The sequence below is a fragment of the Rhipicephalus microplus genome, chromosome 9 (genome assembly GCF_043290135.1).
Source record: "Rhipicephalus microplus isolate Deutch F79 chromosome 9, USDA_Rmic, whole genome shotgun sequence".
NCBI classification, from domain to species: domain Eukaryota; kingdom Metazoa; phylum Arthropoda; class Arachnida; order Ixodida; family Ixodidae; genus Rhipicephalus; species Rhipicephalus microplus.
In genome coordinates, this window is record NC_134708.1 from 48,068,379 (window position 1) to 48,087,467 (window position 19,089).

The window sequence follows — 19,089 nt, forward strand, 5'->3', positions numbered from 1 at the left end:
ACTTCTGATGAAGTATGCTGTGTGTATTTCATTCATTAAAGAAAAAAATCAATGGCGATGCTCAGTGGTTGAATACTGGGCTGGCACTCAGCCGACCTGGGCTTGAGCCCCGCTGTGCCATGGGTGTTAGGTCATGCCTGCCTAAGGCAAGTTTGAAAACAGGTTACAAGCAGCAGCGTAACTCATTCGTAGAATATAGAGCTGGCACCCAGCGGACCCCGGTTCAAGCCCCACTGTGTCATCGGTGCGCGGTACACACTCGTTACACACTCGTAATTTCCAACGAGTGTGTACATCGGTACACACTCGTTGGAAATTTTGTGCATTTTTTATGCAGTGGTCAACGCCTATGCAGAAATATGCGTGGAGTGGGTATATGCGCCAAAGTTAATAAGTTATTATGAACACGTTTTCTAATGGGTGGGAGCGTTTGGACGACCCAGTCGTTACGCAAATCGCATTGTGTGACGCCTGGCTGTTTCTTTGGTGTTATAAAACACCTTATTACTCATGTTAAGGCGATTATCTTGGCGAAATCATGCCTAAATAAGGTCAGTTTAAAAACAAATTCCAAGCACTGGCGTTGCTCAATGGTAGAATACTGGGCAGGCACTCAGCAGACCCGGGCTCGAATCCCATTGTGTCATTGGTGTTTTTTATTTAATGAGTTCGTAGCAGTGGCGTGTCTCACGTGGTAGAATACTGGGAAGGCGCGCAGCGCACCCGGGTTGAAATCCCGTTGTGTCATTGGCGTTTACCGAGTTCTTTTCGTTCGATACTGGTTGCGGACACCGGCGGCGGCGGACATGGGGCCGCGATTGGCTTATGGGGCCGCGATTGGCTTATGGGGCCGCGATTGGCTTATGTGGCCGCGATTGGGGCCGCGATTGGCTTATGGGGCCGCGATTGGCTTATGTTCTGATCTTATTACAGCTTTCGCTGTAAAAACACCAAAGACACATGGGATTCGAACCCGGCTCCGCTGCATGCCATACCAGTATTCTACCACTGAGCCACGCCACTGCTTGAAAATCGTTTCTAAGTGCTTGCAACCCGTTTCTAAACTGGCCTGGGCCAGGCTTGATGTCGGAAAAAGGATTCGCGTTAATATGAGCAATAAATCGCTTTAGAACATCAAAGGAATAGCCAGGCGTCACACAATGCGAATTGCGCAACGACTAGGTCGTCAAATGCTACAACCCATCAGAAAACTTATTCATGATCCCCTATCAACTTTGGCGCATACCCACCTCACATATATTTCTTCACAGACGTTGGCCACTGCATAAAAAATGGCAGCATATCCACGGATAGAATGATGCATCTTGGGGCGAACCATCCGTAAGTCCTTTCTTTCTTGCTTCCGTTCATCCATGCGGACGCCTGTGCGTCCGTCTGTTCGTGCGTCCGCACGTTCATCTGTGCGTCCGTCCCTGCTTTCGTCCATGCATCCTCTCCTGCGTCCGTCCATGCGCCCATCTGTCCGTGCAGCCATCCGTGCGTCCGTCCATGCATCTCCCTGTGTGTCCGTTCGTCCACCTATTCAACACTCCAAGTACCACCATCTCGCATCTTTTCATCATATATTCCTCATATAGAAGCACCGCCATCCTGCGGACATTCCAAGGACTGAACGAGAGGAGGCACACGCACACTTTCTTACGGCTCGCGCTTCGTGTCTACTTCCCACCTTTAACCACCTCGAGTTCATGGTATATACTAGTTCACTGTATTCGTGGCACTGCGGCCCAGCGCTCGCTAAACCTTTCTAAAACCTAGGAGGTTACGCCCAGCGAGTATAACGTATAGGAACTCTTTCTTGCCTTCTGTGCGTTGTTAAACAATAAAAAATTCGCAGCCTGTGCGTTAACTAAAAGCTAAATGTTCCTGTCTGTCATTCCCCCTTAGCAGCCATTGGCATGTACATTGAGCACTATCTTTTATTGTTCAACAACGCACAGAAGAATTCTCTTGCCGGCAACACCTTGGAGATCAAAATGTTATACTTGTTACACTATACTACAACGGCTACGAGGGACAAGCGGGTGCCGTTATAAGGAGCTTCGCCCCTATAACTGCACGAAATTTCCAAGTGTGTAGCGGATGCCGCATTTTTCCAAAGAATCACGAAGGATAGCGTAGTGAATGCTGGCCTACTACACAAAATTAGTATTTATGGCGCAGTGGATACCCAGCGGGGTGCTTGTAGCATCCCAAGGTTAGGAAAGACTCTGAAAGGCTACTCTTCTATAGCTTTCGCTGTCACTGTTTGGCGTTTTTTTTTTTGCTAAAGATTTACAACTATTCCCACATTTATTCGTGGACTTTTGCCACCTGTATTATTCCCTCATTAATAAAAAAGCGTCTTTTTAAATACAGTTCCTTAATATTTAACGGTGCCGGAGTAGCGCCTTTATACGAACACACAATATGGTCCGTCCACGTAAGTTATCCAATGGTCCGTTAAGAGGCGAGCATCGCTCGCACAGTGTATTCGGCGTAGGCAATCTTTTCGCACACATATTTTCCACCCAAGCATCAGGCAAAAGAGAAATTACCACGTGACGCGTGACGTGGACTCCGCTTCGCTAACTTCTTCGAATCCATGATGGCAAACTGTCCTGAACCAAGCATTCGCCTACAGTCACCATAGCAGTGCAGTGAAGCTTCACTCATATGCACTTGGAGCTTCACTCGTATGCACTTGGAGAGGACCCTCGATACCCACCGACAACATCCCGGTAAATCTCAGACTTCCTACATTAAGGATGCCCTTTCACTGTGCCGGAGTGTGAATTCATCTATGCCGGAATCTCTGATCTGCCCGTTTGTTTTGGGAGGTCTTCCCTCGAATAAACGCTGTCGCAACCAAGACGTCATAATATCTACACTGCCACGGCTGGCACGTCTTACTTACTTAGCCATGCCTAACGTTTGAGTACCAACACAAATGTTATGATTAAGCGAACCCAGTGTACATGAAATAGGTGAAACCTCAGCGAGGAAGTGGCATTTCACTTCTTGTTACGAGAAATGGGACTACCGTTTCTGTCAATGTAACTGTCAATATGTTTCATGCGCATAGACCGCAAAAACATCTTACGCTGGATTACGAAGTGGAACGGTGTTAACAACGCCACCACTGAATTGTCTGTACTTTACTAATGTATCGTATCGATAGTATATTTGTGACCGAGTGATTACCCATGTTCAAGATGCAAATGATAAAGGTCATGTGAAGCGGCTTATAAGGACAGTTGCTTGCCTCACTCTTTACGATATATATATGTTATATTCATGAAATACACATCTATTTTATTCTATCAAAATCACGCTTAGCAATGTGGAGCTTACACACGCAGATGGCACTTGCGTCGTGGGTTCATATTCGTGTCAACCTCGCAGTTGAACGCATGCGCAAACTGGACACTGTGACGCAGGGGCAGGTTGCACAAGCGTTCGGCGTCGTCATCACCGCAAAGCAAGTGACATCCAAAGACGAAAAACTCTTCACTTTCTTTCACATCTCCGACGCCGTCGAGCGAATACGTGCCCGAACCAATCAGGGACGAGTTCGACCTGGACGTCCGGTTGAGCAGAGCCGAAGAAGCAAGCACGGCCGCTACACCTGCTTGAAGTCTGACGTCTGGAGCCTCGTCCAAGTCCGGATTCATGGATTGGAGGCACTTCTGGTTCTCCTCGAAAAACCGTTCCCGCTGAAGCTCGTTCCTATACACGTAGTCCAGAAATATGGCCGCTGCTATCCTCGTCGCCAAGCCAGCAAACAAGATGCTGCGATGAATACCCGAAGAGTACCAAGGAAATGTCAGGTGGTAGGGTGTGAGGCGCCACTTGAAGATTGTAGCATCGCATTGACTCGCGCAGCTTGTGTGCTTCTGTCTGACGTATGAGTCGTTGTAGTCGAAGCCGAGTTGCTTCCTTTTGTTGTCCGTCAAAGCTATCCAGTTGCGCAGAGGACTGTTAGTAAGATTGGGATAGCTCTTGTACCGAGGAAGAAAGACTTTCGGCTCCGACTTGCGCAAGAATTCCGACACACCATAAAGGTGGTTAGCCCGAGGAAGCGGTTCTTCTTCGCCGACGAGCGTGCCATTCGGACCGACTATGCGAGGAAACTCGTTCCACATCAGCGCTTGTAAGCCCTTGAACATTTTCAGCTCGGAACGTGCCTTCTCGAAGAAAAAGTGATTGAGGGCATCACCATAGAATTCATACAAACTAATAGAACAGAACTGTTTTTGATGGAAGGAGGCATCCATCGACGAACCGAAGAATGCGTCACGAATCTCTGAGCTCGTGTACCACACCGCGGCCATGATGCTGAGGAAACCGAAAACGTCTTTCATGATCGCTTCGCCGTAGACCAGGACGTGTCGAAATATGGCGGAGAAAGAGCGCACGTCGTAGATGATTGTAGTGTTCAACTCGGCAAAGTCGAAGTTGAAGAACTTCCGGAAAGCGGATGACCACATCTCGAAACTCACAGGAGGCGCATAAAGCTTAAGGCTCGCGAGGTCACGGACAGTGGTTCGGTCATCGGTCGCCTTCAGGTAAATGTACAGAACATCAGCCAGGGATTCGAGGCCACTCATTACCTCGTCGAATCTGGTTTCGTTCACTATGCCATCCACCGCGAATACGCGGTACAACAAGCGAACGAATCTTGAGAGGCTTCCTTTCTTTAGTAAGTCCACCAAACGGCTCGTCGTCTTCTGGAAAGTGGTATCCAGCCGAAAGAGTATGGTACCGAGCTCATCCTTCGTGTAACCAGAGTCGACGTCGAAGAAAACAGGCAGAGCAACTCGCCTTGCCATGAAGAACAAAGAGTTGGCCAGGTCCGAGTGCTCACTCCTTTCTGGCCACCTCAGGGCAGCTTCGGCGAAAACCTCCTTGATGTCCACTTCTGTGTTCGTACCCGACTCGGGCTTGCGACCTACCTGGAGACAAGTATCCAAGAAGTGCGCGGCTTGCGCAACAGACTCGCCTCGCACACGTGCAGAAACCCGCGCGAGGCGAAGCTGCTCTATCGCGTCATTCGTGTACTGCCGCCACGCTGTCAAAGCCGTAGATTCTTCGTGGTTACGCAGCCAGCCACCGCAAGCGTAGTTGTAGAAGTTGTGGCACGGGTCAGCGTCGGCGTCGATGGACTCGCGAAGAATGGAGGCGTAGGCGTCTTTGCAGGCTCCAGCGTCGAGGCAGTAAACGCGGGCACTGGCTTGGCCCTCAGACACCTCGCTGGCGTTCTTGCCCGGTAAAACGATGCCGGCCAACCAGTTCGCCTCCGCGTACCATACCAAGCGCAACACGAGGATGAACAGCACAACGGCGACAATGCTATTACCCAGACACAAGACGAAATATGCAAGTCGCCAGCGGCTTCTCTCGGTCAGCAGCTCCGTTTCCTCTTGGGATTGTGAGCCCCGTTGGTATTGATTCTGTGTATAGCGAAAGTGAAAACAACACAGGCTGTCAATAAATCATCAATAATTGCCGTAACCGCTGAAAGATCGTCACAGTACACCTCATTTTCACCTATGTATTGCAGACACCATACTTAGAGCATGTGCCAAGCATCGATCTTTGACACTGCCACTCCGTCATCAATGGTCATGGACCACTTAGCATATTTGCTGTGGAGAGCACAAAGAGGATGGAACACCCAAGGTGAGAGAGGAGAACACAAAAATAATCATTTTTGGTGCTTCCTCATTTTTTGTGCTGTTTCAATATATGAGCCATAGTGGCCAGGCTTCGGACAGTTGCACGAGAAATATTTGTCATTAAGCTTGCGAAGCACCCTTAGTTCGCCTACTGGCCACTGCGGCTCTCAGCTTTGACATATATCCATATAATGTTAAACTAATTCTTCCAATTTTGCACTACGGAACATTCATTATCCCAAAATACAAAGATTTAGACAATGATATAACACTTAACAAAGCTTCAGGAATGCATGGTCACAGATTGTTCGCCCTATTTCAGTGTCGTAGCACCATCTCCTACAGTGATGAAAAGTTTCATACACATGTCACCATCTTTCGACTGCACCTAAGGAGGCCCGTGGTTGAGAGACATGCGACAAGATGAGGGCCAACAACTGGTAGTCCCTTCTGTCATCTAGCTTCATCCCTACCTCAGCAATGATTACCAGTTTAGGAATGTGTAACTGACTATATTTAAATAAAAAGGCTGTATTTACTCGCTGCTTACAACATGATAACAACAACATCTGGGGTTTCACGTCCCGAAACCACGATATCATTATGAAAGACTCCGTAGTGGAGGACTCCGAAAATTTCTATCACCTTGGGTACACCTAAATCTAAAGTGACGGGTCTCGAGCATTTTCGCCAAAATCGAAAATTAAGCTGCAGCAGCCGGGATTGGATCCCGCGATCTTCGGGCTAGCAGTCCAGTTCCACACAACTTACCACTTCCCTTGTTATTAATTAGAAGATAACAAAGCTTTCTCGGATGTAAAGCACAGATATCCATCCAAGTTTGTGATCTGCTCTTATGATCCAATACCTACTATCATTCGCACATATAAAACATTTCGTGGGTTGAACGCCGTATTCTCTAGGTCTTTGTTTGACGTATTAGAAGAAAGGCTAAACTATCAGCTTACAGCAGTGTCCTACTATTATTACGGCGTGTTTTTGTTGAGCTCGCGCCTGCGAATGCACCGCCATTGCTAAGCTGTAGTGACCAACAGCGTCTGGGCATTTAACGCTTAGAAATCAACCATGCAGTACACCTCGTTTTCATCTGTGTACAGTAAAAGAAAAAAAAACACCAGGCCCACTACATTGATATGACCCGCTTGAGTGCTTAACGACGCCCGATAAAATCCTACTACGTCCTTCGCATGACTAAAGATTTTGTTTAGAGGACTTTCTGATTTCCTCAAAATACTCTTGAATGTGAACTTTGTGTACACTTAAGCTCTGTCCCATAATTTTGTCGGCGTCGTAACCTGCACCTCTTCAACTTATGTCAATGCACACTAAATAGCAAGCATATGCTTTTGGCCAACGTTAATTTCCTCTCTTCCTAATAATACGCCTCGTGCGATCGTCCCGCACCCAAAATTGCACAGTATTTCTCTCGCACTTCAGGCTCATGACCTGAGCCACGTTTTCTGCGCAAACGGGTTCTTCGCACATTGCAATGTTCACAAATGAGCATCATTCTTATCTTCCATTTTAAAAGACACGGTATGCCGACCCGGATATAAGACGGAAGTCGGTGCATAACGTGTGATGTGATTAATTCCTTCTGGGGTCCGCGTCTGCACGCCCTGTCTTTTTAGAATGAATAAACACCGAAAATCTCAGCTTTCTGTTATGGTTGCCTCACTGCGTTCTCACGCGTTTGTCATCCCCGATTGTGCCATTGGCGCACACTGTAAGCGATAACAATCCTAACACATTGCCCCACTGTGAAAACTTGGGAGCGCAAATAAACGAGACACAGAAGGAGTGGTTCACAAAACAAACCGTCTCCTATGTATACTGTGTGCTGATGATTTGCTCCGCCAAGTTCTCATAAAGAATACATCCTAATTAAACCGCCCGTCAATCCTTCTGCTGACTCGTGTTGACCGGAGCGAAATCCTTACCACTCTTTTTCTCGTGTCTTCTTCCACAGCCACTTCAATGCCAAGTCGCGTCGCTTGGTCATGAGTTCGCGTCGCTAGCGCTGTCTGCACCGCCGATCTCTCGGATCGCCGGAGCACGTGTTCCGGAGCGGCTGGTGAGGATTCGTTCCGTGAAGTCGAGGTAGTCGCCCTCGACTTCGAACGAACTCTCTGCGGGCTCGGCGAGCTTCTCTTCTTCGGCGATTTAAAGGAATCCTTAATGACCTCAGATCTCGGTGTCGGGTCAGCAGCCGCCTTCTTCTGCGAAGTCGCCGGCAAGGTATGCTTCGGCTGGCACTCTGTCTGCCAGCTGCCACTGTTGACCGGTAAGCCTTCGTCGGTGGCTTTCCCTCGCTTGTTGCTATGCTTTGACCTGCGGCTTCTTTCGTGAGGATCCTTGTGGAGCTCACGTTCGTTGGAACCAGCGCCGACTCGATCTGCCAATCGTTCCGAAGAACGGCGGCTTGGCGGTGCGTCCTCCTGGGCATGGAGCCTTCGCGGTGCGGGACTGCGCTGTCGCGAAGCAGGCCGGCGGCTTGAGGCCATGGCGTTCTTCCTGTTGTTGTTCATCTTCTGTAGTGCCTCATACCCACTTTGGTGGGTTGGCCGAGAATTGAGTGCACATGGTCTGATAAAATCGCATGGAGCTTTAAAATAATTGAGGGTATAGAATAAAAACACAACAAACATTATAAACTTTAGAATGAAATTTTTATGCTAACTCAATGTACAAAATATAGTGCTCATATGTAGAAAATATAGAACTGGCGTCATCTGGCAGTTATCTTCGAAAACGAAGGAAGGCGTGCGTGCCCACGGAAAAAAATTTCCTGTAGTGGGCGAGAGCCAAAAAAAGAGGATCAAGCAAATAAGCAAGATGTGCGCCTGTCTCGGAGGCGATAAGGTGTAGAACGCAAGGTGATGGGCAGGTGCCACCACCATGTCATCTTGAAAGAGTGTTGGAAACATTCGCCTTTTTGAGCATGGCGTTGCACTGTCAGCGCAGCGTGATTAACGCTACGGTCCTTGGAATTACTTATGTGTGTCTTCTCTATAGTATTGTAGCGCCATCATCATCATCATCATTTCTCAATTACCACGCCGCGCCTCTCGCGCAGCTGATGCTAGCTCGAGCTGCGCGAGGTTCAGAACGAGCTCACGCACCTGGCACGTCGGACGTAGACAGCCACCGCGGCTGCTCTTCAGGCGTGGAATAAAGTGGCGAGATCAGCACGGCCCCGTCTGCCGCCTTCGACGCCGTCTCACGTCTCTCTTCTCTCACCGCTACATTGGTGACCCGGACGTGATGTTGTAGGAGACGTAGTCGGGGAAGTTAGGTCCCGGTCAGTGAAGACTTTCGGGCCGGAGGGTACCGCACGCTGCGACACAGACGAAACCTGTAAGTCGCGGGTGAACGGCAGCGGGTGGTAGGTGAGGCCATAGCTGGCACCAGTGGCAGGTGGCGGAGCGGCAGGGGGCACCGTCGAGGAGCTGACCAGCAGCTGCGGCGAGGAGGAGGCCGAGACGTCTGAGCTGGTGGTCGCGGAAACGGCGAGGGATTTTACAGTATAAAGAGACACATACAGTATAAAGAGACACATACAAAATGTTGACGTGTTGTTATGGTGCCTCAAATATGCACAATAATTGCTTTTTAATTGACAATCGCGTAAGTATGAACGCTGAAACTTGAAGGCACAACTATGAACGCTGCGGATGGGGTTGGCCGTTTGGGGTATCGCCTGGGGCTATTTAAGGTATCGTTACGGCGGACAAGCAGACAAATGTACAGACAGACCGACCGACCGACAGACAGACAGACAGACAGACAGACAGACAGACAGACAGACAGACAGACAGACCAAAATGTTTGCGTCGAAGTACCCGAAGAAAGACTATCGTCTTTAATAATGCTCGCTTTCCAGTGAGATTCCATGTCAGGCCTTCGGCGTGGTGAGCAGGTGTTCACAGCGTCACGTCATTGCTTCAAACTGCTTCGGCAAAGGACTATACCATGAATGTCATGTAGCGGAAAAAGTCTCTCCTTAACGCATGTGATGTTGCGTTGCAGAATCATAAAATCACAACGGGCGTCAAAACGAGTGAATTGCATAACAAGTGTGTGGTTTCGAGCTGTGCACCTATCACAAAGTGTCGAGCTCCACAAGTGCACGTGGAAGCTCACAGATACGCAGTGGGTACACTTCGCCAATTAGCAAAAGCAAGAACTATGGTGCAGTGTACACTAAGCAACTGCACTTGCAGTAGGTATTCTAGGATAGTTCGAAACAGCTATTGTTACGCACGCAAGCGTTTCTTTTCTTGCGGCACAGCTGAAGGCAATGCGCACAACCCCCGATAACGCAATCAAATTCTACGTTTGAAAGCGAAGCTCAAGAGTCCTTCAAATTGTACAGTGAAAGCTGTATATGGCTTGGAGAAACGAAGAAGTCGCAGCTTTGCCTCGAAGGCGAAGCAATGAATGCGATATGAACAAATTGAAAGGTCACGCGCATGATGGCAAGCAGATCAAAACGTGGCCCGCGTTTTTCACACCTTAATGACGCACGAAAGGGACTCACAGGTACAGATGAACGCGAATAAGTGTCTCAGTTGTTACTTCGTTGTGTCTGGAAAGCGCACCCTTTTCGCAAACGGAGATTGTGCAATGATTGCAGTAACCTTTGTGCACCCGGTAACTAAAACAGAATCGTTGCAGTGAAAGCCCAAGGCCAGCCAAGGTGCACGATTGTGCCCACCGCGAGATAAACAAGCGCACGCGTCAGCATCCACCCAGCCCCCTCTCCGCGGGGCAAAGTACGCGTGGGAGTTGAGAGCGCGCGCCGCCGCGTCGTGACGATGTGGCGACGCGCGCTCAACGCGCCATCTTGCTGGTAATGCTGAAAACACAATAGTTCTACCAGCCTGACTCATGCACCGGCGACGCCGAAATGTCGGCAAAGATGCAATCGGACGCTTTCCGTCAGTCCAGGCGGAGCAGGAATTGGAGGTGACGGTGGAAATTCCGCAGAACTCGTTCAGCTCATTTTGCGCGTACCTCGCGACAACGGAGTGGTCACAGTCTCCCGTAACAGCAAAATACTCATCACATTGGCCTATGCAATGCTGAAGACGTAATCAGCTGTAAGCGAGCGCCCGTTCCGTCTTTTCGCACTCTACATACTTTTATTTCCCGACAGATGCAGCAACTCACCCAGCAACGCATTCTATCACACTGCGAACTTCTTTTTCTACAAAATGTTACTCGATGGCGTTTGTGCTTTCAGTAACACTTAGGCCCATGTCATAAATGGTGTCGTGCTTCATGGAGAGAATCGTTGGTCGGCTATTTTGCAGGCAGTTCATAGAAAACTGGCTTTCGTCATTACCTTGTCTTTTGTTTATAAAACACTCGCCAAAAAATTGCCGTTATGAAACTCCATGTATGCCTCTTTTGGGAAGTTCCTTCAACATGAACGTTTGCCTCAGTCGAGAAGCCACCCCGAGGCACCAGAGAAATATGCTGCAACTCGGTGTTTTTTTTTTCTGTGGAATTTCGCAGACCGCTTCCGCGGGTGAAATGATTGACAAAATACGGTAGGTACCATTATCGTATTAAATAAAGGATTCTGCGTGACCACTGCTTGAAGTTATTCAGACCAAACGACGACACTAGTTTTTATGAAAAAAAAAGAAAACACAGCAGCCTCTTGAAGCACGCACTCGTAATTGCTCACTGGAATTATTGCAATGAAGGGTGACTGCGCATATAAGTTGCGTAATGCAACGGATGCGCAGATCTGCTTCAACGACGGGAAAGACTCGCCGGCTGTAATGTTAAGCACAGAAGTGCCGCTGCGTCGACGGCAGCAGTGACTTTTATTCCCTTCTTTGTAAATTTTATTCCCCTTCCCCGGTGCAGGGTAGCCCGCCGGGCTCAGCCATGGTAAAGCTCCCTGCCGTTCATTCATCCTTACTCTCTCTCTACTTTACCGCAGAGGAGGAGACATTTGGTTGACTTGGCATACTAGCACTGTTCCATTTCATCAGCGAAATAAAGGCTGCCGTTTTACGCAAACCAGTAGTGTTATAAATAAAGTGTATTAACTCGATTACAGTACAGCTCTACTACTTAACAGTAGTAGAGCTGTACAAAAATTCATTTACGTGGCACGAGGTCGTTCACATTCCGTAACAGCGGTTCACTGTGGCCTCCCCCCTTTTTAGCGGGAAGCGTTAACTTCTAGAATTACTTATAAAATTGTTTGGAATAAACGTCCCACAATTGTACGACAAAATTACGAGAGACGCGTTAGTGAATGTCTCTGCAGATTTCGACAACTTGGGGTTCCTTAATTTGATCCTAGATCTACGTGCTGAAAGCCTTTTCACCTCCAGCGAAAATGCGGCCACCGCAGCCGGGATTCGAGCCCGCCACCAGGGTTGCCGTAGGGTGGACTTCTAAAAGCGCCAGAATTCAAGGCAAAAGTAGCCACCTCATTTAACATTATGACCTGAATTGTAGCAAAACTGAAGAAGAGCAGTATTGTGAGCAGAGTATTTACTGTTGACGAATGAATAAAAGCATTTCGAATATGAAAAACGAAAAGTTTACTTGAAGCAAGAAAATAGCCACGGCGCCAGCTGGAAGTTTTCATCGGCAAACGGGACGAATGGTAGCCAATTTGGCGCAATGTATAGCCACCAAGGTCAACGCTGCCCGCGACCTGTGAGTCAGCAGTCGAACACTATAGAACGATGCAGTAGACCACCATGACAGGTCGCCTAGGGTTAGCACTGAATAAATCGCATAGATCTTCAGAACTTTAGAAGGCAGCGGCAATTGACGTCAATCCAGGATGCACACAAGCATACAATAAACTTACGCGCTCCACAGGGGCGTGGTGATCCGGACGGACCCCTGCGTTGCAGAGCACGGCTGAGAACATGAGGTACGCGAATATTTTGCGGAGGCAGCGGGCTACCGCACTTCATTCGTCTGGGTTACGCCTGTCATGTCTTCTCAAGTTGTTCAGTCCGGCGCAATTTCACAGTCATCACGCGAGCGCTGACCAGGAACAACAACAGAGCCACGCCCCAGAATTTCTCTTTCGAGGAGAGGGTAGTACGATGCAATCTTCAGTCAATATTTTCGCCGTTCTTAAGATGCAATTACTCCTATCTCCAGATGGCGCATTTTCTTTTTTTTTATCACAATGCGATATACTTTGTGCAACACTGCAAGTCGCTCGAATAGCGTCATATCTTTCCCGCCGATTTCGTTATCGTCCACGGCTACAGTATAGTCAACGAATTGTACGCTTTATCGCAACGACTGAGAAGCTTAAAAGAGAAATAAAGAGCGCAGATTGCGTCATAGGGGCGAGCGTTGTAACCCAGTGGTTTTTTTTATCCAGCGGTCGTGTTTAAAGCATGTCGCAGCGACGAGGCAGTGAATGCGTAATCCTGATTTTTTTTTTTTTTTACCGTTTCAAAACGTGTCACGTTTAGGCGCCCAGGCCGCTCGGCCCGGTCAACGTTCACACCATACGCTCAAATTGCGTTTGACCGTCCTCAAATTATGAAGCCGTAGTACACGAGCTGGAAACAACACTTGCACGTATAAACTTGAAACTTTCACCGATCGAATTAGTTATACTTAGTGCAAGCCACACTGTTTTTTTTTTTCTCCGAAAGGTTGCTATAACGACTGCTTGGCGTACGCTCGGCGTAGATGTGATCTTTGTCGAAATGTAGCAGATATCGCCTCTTGGCGCAGTTTTGTGCAGGCATCAAAAAGAGGGATACTATCGCGATATCGCCATCTCCTCAAAAACGAGTGTGGCAACACCGAAGCATACACCGGACACGTGCGTCGGGATTTAACGGGTACGATATGCGCATCGTGCTTCAGTTGCCACGAGACAATGTAGAATTCGTTAATTTTAAACTTTCTCACTCCCTCGTCCGAGGCATGGGAAAGAGTACTACGAGATACGAGCCTAGAAGTACAGCTCCGGGCCATACAGCGAGCTGAGGAGGTGGCGGCCTGGCACGGCCTGATCGCCATTACTCTGTCAATTTATTGCACTTAAATAAAGTTATTTCTCTCGCTCTCTCTCTCTCCCGCAGGCACGCAGGGCTTCCATTCAAGGGGTGGGCGAGGCGAGGTTCATCGCAGCCCCACCCCCTATAAGTCAACGCATGAGGTAGACTTCGCGCGGCAGGCGCGAGCGCGTCTATGCCCGCAGAGACACCGAACCTTCCACAACGAAGCAAAGAGGCTTCCACAGAGCGACACGATTTCGCCGGAATTCTCGAAACCCACCTCGCTTATTGGACAATCATTATTCGACAAGTTTCATAGGTTGATAAAAATGATGTCACACGAAAGAGCCTGCATAGGAGTAAGGAGTGAACGCAGTATTGCCCGAACCCTGATCTGGTAAAAGATACAGTGGCGTGAGTTGACAGAAACGAGAGAAAACGACGTAAAAGCGGCGGCCGACGTGGCCGTACCAATCGCGCCACTTCATTTGGAAGGCCGAAGAGGAGCAGCAACGGCTGCCAGCGTCCAAGCCGCCAGGAGCGTGAGCTGGTTCGTTCTCCTGCCTCGCCGACGTGGTCCAGGGGTTATGGCACCCGACTGCTAATTACCCGAAGGTCGTGGGATCGAATCCCGGCTGTGGTGGCTGCGTTTCAATGGAGACGAAAGTGTTTGAGGCCCGTGTGCCTAGATTTAAAAGCACGTTAAACAACTCCAGGTGGTCAAAATTTCCGAAGCCCTCCCCTATGGCCTCTCTCATAATCATCACGTGGTTTTGGGACGTTAAACCGCAGATATTATTATCGCTCGTTCTTAACTGTTTGTGGTTCGAGCTAGGCACCAGCTTGGAGAGAGGCTCGGCTTTGAGTGAAGGTAGCCGCCACCCCTCCGCTTCGGCAGTTCCGAAAGATGTGGCCAAATCGGCACGGCTACGTCGACCGCCTTCACGTCGTCTCGTCTCTCTCGCTACGATGTGAATGGATCTTGGGAGATGAACCCTATTAACAACGTGCACAAGTCGCTATACTAAGATGAAAATAAATTCTCAAGTAATTAGTTCTGCGGCCTTTGAACAGGAAAAGTGTTTTATGCTGGGGTTCACCACGGCTCCGCTGACGTATTTCCCTCACGTATACGACGTTATAAAATATATACTAACAGACTGAAAAGAAAAAAAAATTCGGTAGATCCCACCTACGTTGGGAATCGACGTCATGCGAAATACGCGGTGGGTGACAGTGTGGTAGTATTTATATCGCGACACGTGATGAAATTACGCTAAATATTAGTACATATCTTGAACGCAGACATACGTTGAGTTGCAGAGGTTTACATTACCAGTTATTTGCAGTTGCGCAACGATGCCAATAGGAATACGAGTATTAGCAAGAGTATTAGCAACAACAGAAGCGATAAGCTGTATGAAGCACTGGTGCTCACAAGGATGGTAGCCCTGGACGCTGCCACATAAATCAACTTCAGCAGCGCACCTACCAACAATTGACGTTAACCCGACGTCACGGCTGCATCGTAGCAGTACATGTGTTATGTTTATGAAATTGGATAACCGGCACGGCAATCCCAACTAGTGCTACATGAACATGAGAGTCTGTTTTAAATAAAGTAGGTCCGAGACGTCGCATTACTTTGTGGTAGAGTGCTTGATTAACACTCAGAATGCTTGGGTTAGATTGCTGCAGGGACCCTAGAATTTATTCTTTGCATTCATCGGGCCAGTGCTGCCTATGTGATGTTAATATTACCTATGTGTGTTCTCGCCCTTCTTGGGTAGGTACTAAGCGTCCAACACCTGTAGCACATACCCGCATACCAGTGGCACATACCCACGGGTGGTATGTGCCACTGTCCAGCGAGAAGTGCTTGACGACGTACGCGACGGTACGGTGACATTATTCATGTCTGGACGAGCGCGTCATATTCGTCACACCTTGTGTCACCCTCCCATTCTAATTTTGGTTCACGCCATGTTAATGGCGTGATCACGTGAGCATGCACACGTTAGCAGATAGATAGATAGATAGATAGATAGATAGATAGATAGATAGATAGATAGATAGATAGATAGATAGATAGATAGATAGATAGATAGATAGATAGATAGATAGATAGATAGATAAACACCAAATGTTTACGATGCGCAGTGAAAGGCTTCGCAGTTAAAGGGAAGCTGAAGCACTTTATAAAAATGGCTTAGGAGCGGGTAAGGACAGCTTGATCTCAGCTTAATTAGAAAAGCGATGTGATATTCTCAAAAGTGAACGTCATGGAATAGCACTTTTTGATGAAAAAACAGTGGCTGTGGCCGCCGGAATTCTTGAGACGTCGGTTAGTTCCGGCAACGGCACATAATGGGTTAGTCACCGAGGCCGTGGTTGAGGATAAGAAAGAACACTTGCTCCGGGAAAGAGGAAACGAAGACGACACGCCCACACTTTCAGTGCACTCGCCGGGGCGGAGCAAGACGAGCTTTTATTTCGCCTGTTCTAAAGCTCCTGCTGCTACAACTGCGAAAACAATTACGACATCGTCAACAATAATCTCGGTCTTTTCTAAACACGAAGTTTAATTCAGTTCTAAAATCCCCTAAGCTTCCCTTTAAAGGCCAGAGGGATTTGATTTGATTTGTGGGGTTTAACGTCCCAAAACCACCATATGATTATGAGAGACGCCGTAGTGGAGGGCTCCGGAAATTTTGACCACCTGGGGTTCTTTAACGTGCACCCAAATCTGAGCACACGGGCCTCAACATTTCCGCCTCCATCGGAAATGCAGAAAGGCCAGAGGGAAAGATTTTGTCGCGCGGCGTCGAACCAGCAACCGCTCGGTTCGCAGCGCGCTGCGCTAACCACTATGCTAGGAAGAGCGCGTTGTCGAGAACGCCCACAGCCAGCTGTTTATATAAACCATATAACGCTTGGAGGTCACGGGTGGTCCTCGGAGCTCTGAAACTTCAGCGCGATTTCGTCCTCCGTAGCGAGATGGCGCGACGAGCTCACGTTGGGTGGGGAGCCTACATGACCCGCAATGGGGGGGGGGGGGGGGGGGGGGTCGTAGAGGTCCCCTAGAGTTTGGTATGCGGTGGGTATTGGGCGCAGTCTAAAGGTCGTCGCTTTTCGCGTTTCGGGGAGCGCCGCCTCTACGGAGCATGGCCACTCGCTCGCTTCCGCGGCCGCGTTTACAAAAGGATCACGCTGCTAACGCACGAAGTAGTAAGAATTGTGACAGTCGTTCTTACTTATACCTGTGTATGCTCGTGCATTAGTTTCGTGCGTCTGTCTGTCTGTTTAGACAGCGCGCTTGAAGAGGCGAGCTGTGACGGTGGTTAGTGCGTGCTCATCCTGTGTATACTCAGTTCGTGCGTGCTTTCTGCTTGAGGTGCGTACTGCAAGTTGCGAACTGCTTGCCGTTCTTTGCGCGACATTGCAGTTTGTTGCTGTAGCATTTACTTATTCACCCTTGTGGTGAAACAATGCACAATGAACGCTCAACTACTTCTGTGAAGATGCGTTTCACTTTCGTGTTTTAGCGATTCTTAGAAAGAGGGATCAGCCAAATTTTTCTGCACAGCTCATGTGGCATGAGAATCATTCGATTCAGCTTTTACCTAATCGGTAGACAACGATTGGCAAACATTGGTATCATGTGGTCGTGAAGCAACAATCACTAGACAAGAGTCAAGACAAATTTTTAAGTTTATTTAATCAAAAAAGATCGAATTTTACAAAACTGACAGCCGCAGCTTTAATTCAATTCTACTACATCAAAAGCGAACATGCAAGACGTCTGCAAAGTCGAAGCTCGCAATCTGATGCACTTAACTTACCGGTGCACTGAACTGGTGCTCTGCCGTACTGAACAAGGAAAATCGCTGCAACACCAACAAGACCACAATGCAAAATGGGCCGGCTAATTTACAAAGATAACGGCACGGGAGCGTTGAATGCGCATCGCCTGATGCTAAAGAGAAGGCGGCTCTGGAGCGGGCTGGTCCCCTATGACCACTTCGATATTGAGTTGCCCGTTTTGGATGAACTCATCCAAGTCCTTGAGATCCGCGTAGCTAATCTTGAACCTTTCGTGGTATCCCGGAAGAAAGAGGGCATCTGCAGGCAAATTGCCCACTTTCTTCAGGGCACGAGTCCTGCGTAATTTGTCGTGAACAAGCGCCACCGTAGTGACCAGCGGCAGCCGACGGTCTGCATCTAGGGTGCGACCCCATTTGACGAACACCTCGAGGTTGTGTTCCGACGATCGCACGGCGAGGATGACTGTAAAAAAGAGCACGCGACGGTACCAGCGCGTCGCTGCTCCAATCAGTGTAAGGTTGGACACGCCGATCTTCAACAGCCCGTCGGTGGTCTTGCAGACAAAGCGGTAGGTGACGTGGCGCTGCATACGGTAGCGACGAGCGATCAAACTCAGCTGCGCGTCGATCGTGTCGTGCGATCCGAGAGGAAGTAGCTCGCAGCTCGTGTTCACTTGCGCGGGAGCTCCGATGTGCAGGCCTTCCAGATAGTGGATCACCTGGTTGGCGACAATTTCCAGCTTGCGCAGGATGTGTCTCTGTTCCAAGACCCACGGCATCGTGACCGTCTTGCCGGCCTTTGGCTGTGATTTGGCTTCTGGTTTGGCTTCTGCTTTGGTATCAGCTTTGGTATCGGCTTCGGCACTGGTTTGAGCGCCCGTCTGCTCTGTGGCAGCACCACAGGACTGAGACGCGAGGTGGACGCGCTTCTCGGAGTCGGCCGATTCACCCGACGCCACAGAAAGCGTCTCCAGCGCTTCGGACAGCTCGCTGTCCAGGCCGAGTTCGGCGTCCGTCAGCATGCCGGTCGCCTTCTCCAGCGCCTGGCCGATTTCGCTCATCTGGCGAGCCAGGTCATTCATCTGGCTCTGCAGGGCCGACAACAGCGCGTCGTCGATTCCTAAATTTGGCTCTCCCGATGCGACGAGGAAGCTCCAGTCGCCGGAACCACCGTCTCCCGGTCCCGAGTGCCTGTTCCCTTTGCCGGAGCGCCTGCGGCGGCGGCAGCCCGACCTGTAGTGTTTCGGCAGGTCTCGTTGAGGCACGCTCTCGCCGCAACTTAAGCACGGCGTCGAATGGTAGCTGCAGTCTTGTTCATAGTGCTGCAGGACAGCAGGCAGCACGTCCACGAAGCGGCAACCATGTGCATGGTTCCAGCAGTAAGCCTTCGAGAAAAACGAAAGGCGAAAGCAGTAAAGGAAGATTCGCGAGCTTGCAGTGCATAACCAACCCTATCTATATAACTTGCATGACACATTGCATAACTTATAGAATATACAATTACACTACCCGGTACAATTTGTCAAGCTGTACACTGGATAGAACAAAACTTCTTTCTAA

General features: G+C 49.1%; 2 protein-coding genes across 4 annotated transcripts in view; both read right to left on the reverse strand.

The window, feature by feature from the left end:
- Positions 1 to 19,089, reverse strand: part of LOC142771739 (uncharacterized) — a 220,436-nt gene that overhangs the window by 173,841 nt on the left and 27,506 nt on the right. For 2 of the 3 annotated variants that reach the window (XM_075873592.1, XM_075873591.1), the window contains exon 2: positions 17,399 to 18,914. The exons of the other annotated variant lie outside the window; for it this stretch is intronic. In XM_075873592.1, the coding sequence (XP_075729707.1) occupies positions 17,682 to 18,914 (1,233 nt within the window). In that variant the 3' untranslated portion in view covers positions 17,399 to 17,681. Of the gene's footprint in view, positions 1 to 17,398; positions 18,915 to 19,089 lie in introns of those variants that run through there. 3 annotated transcript variants of the gene reach the window in all.
- LOC142771738 (uncharacterized) lies at positions 3,286 to 12,679 on the reverse strand. Its single transcript, XM_075873588.1, has 2 exons — positions 12,544 to 12,679; positions 3,286 to 5,453 (listed from the first exon to the last, which is right to left on the reverse strand). Exons 1-2 carry the CDS (start codon positions 12,604 to 12,606, stop codon positions 3,351 to 3,353), a joined length of 2,166 nt encoding a protein of 721 aa, XP_075729703.1. The 5' UTR covers positions 12,607 to 12,679; the 3' UTR covers positions 3,286 to 3,350.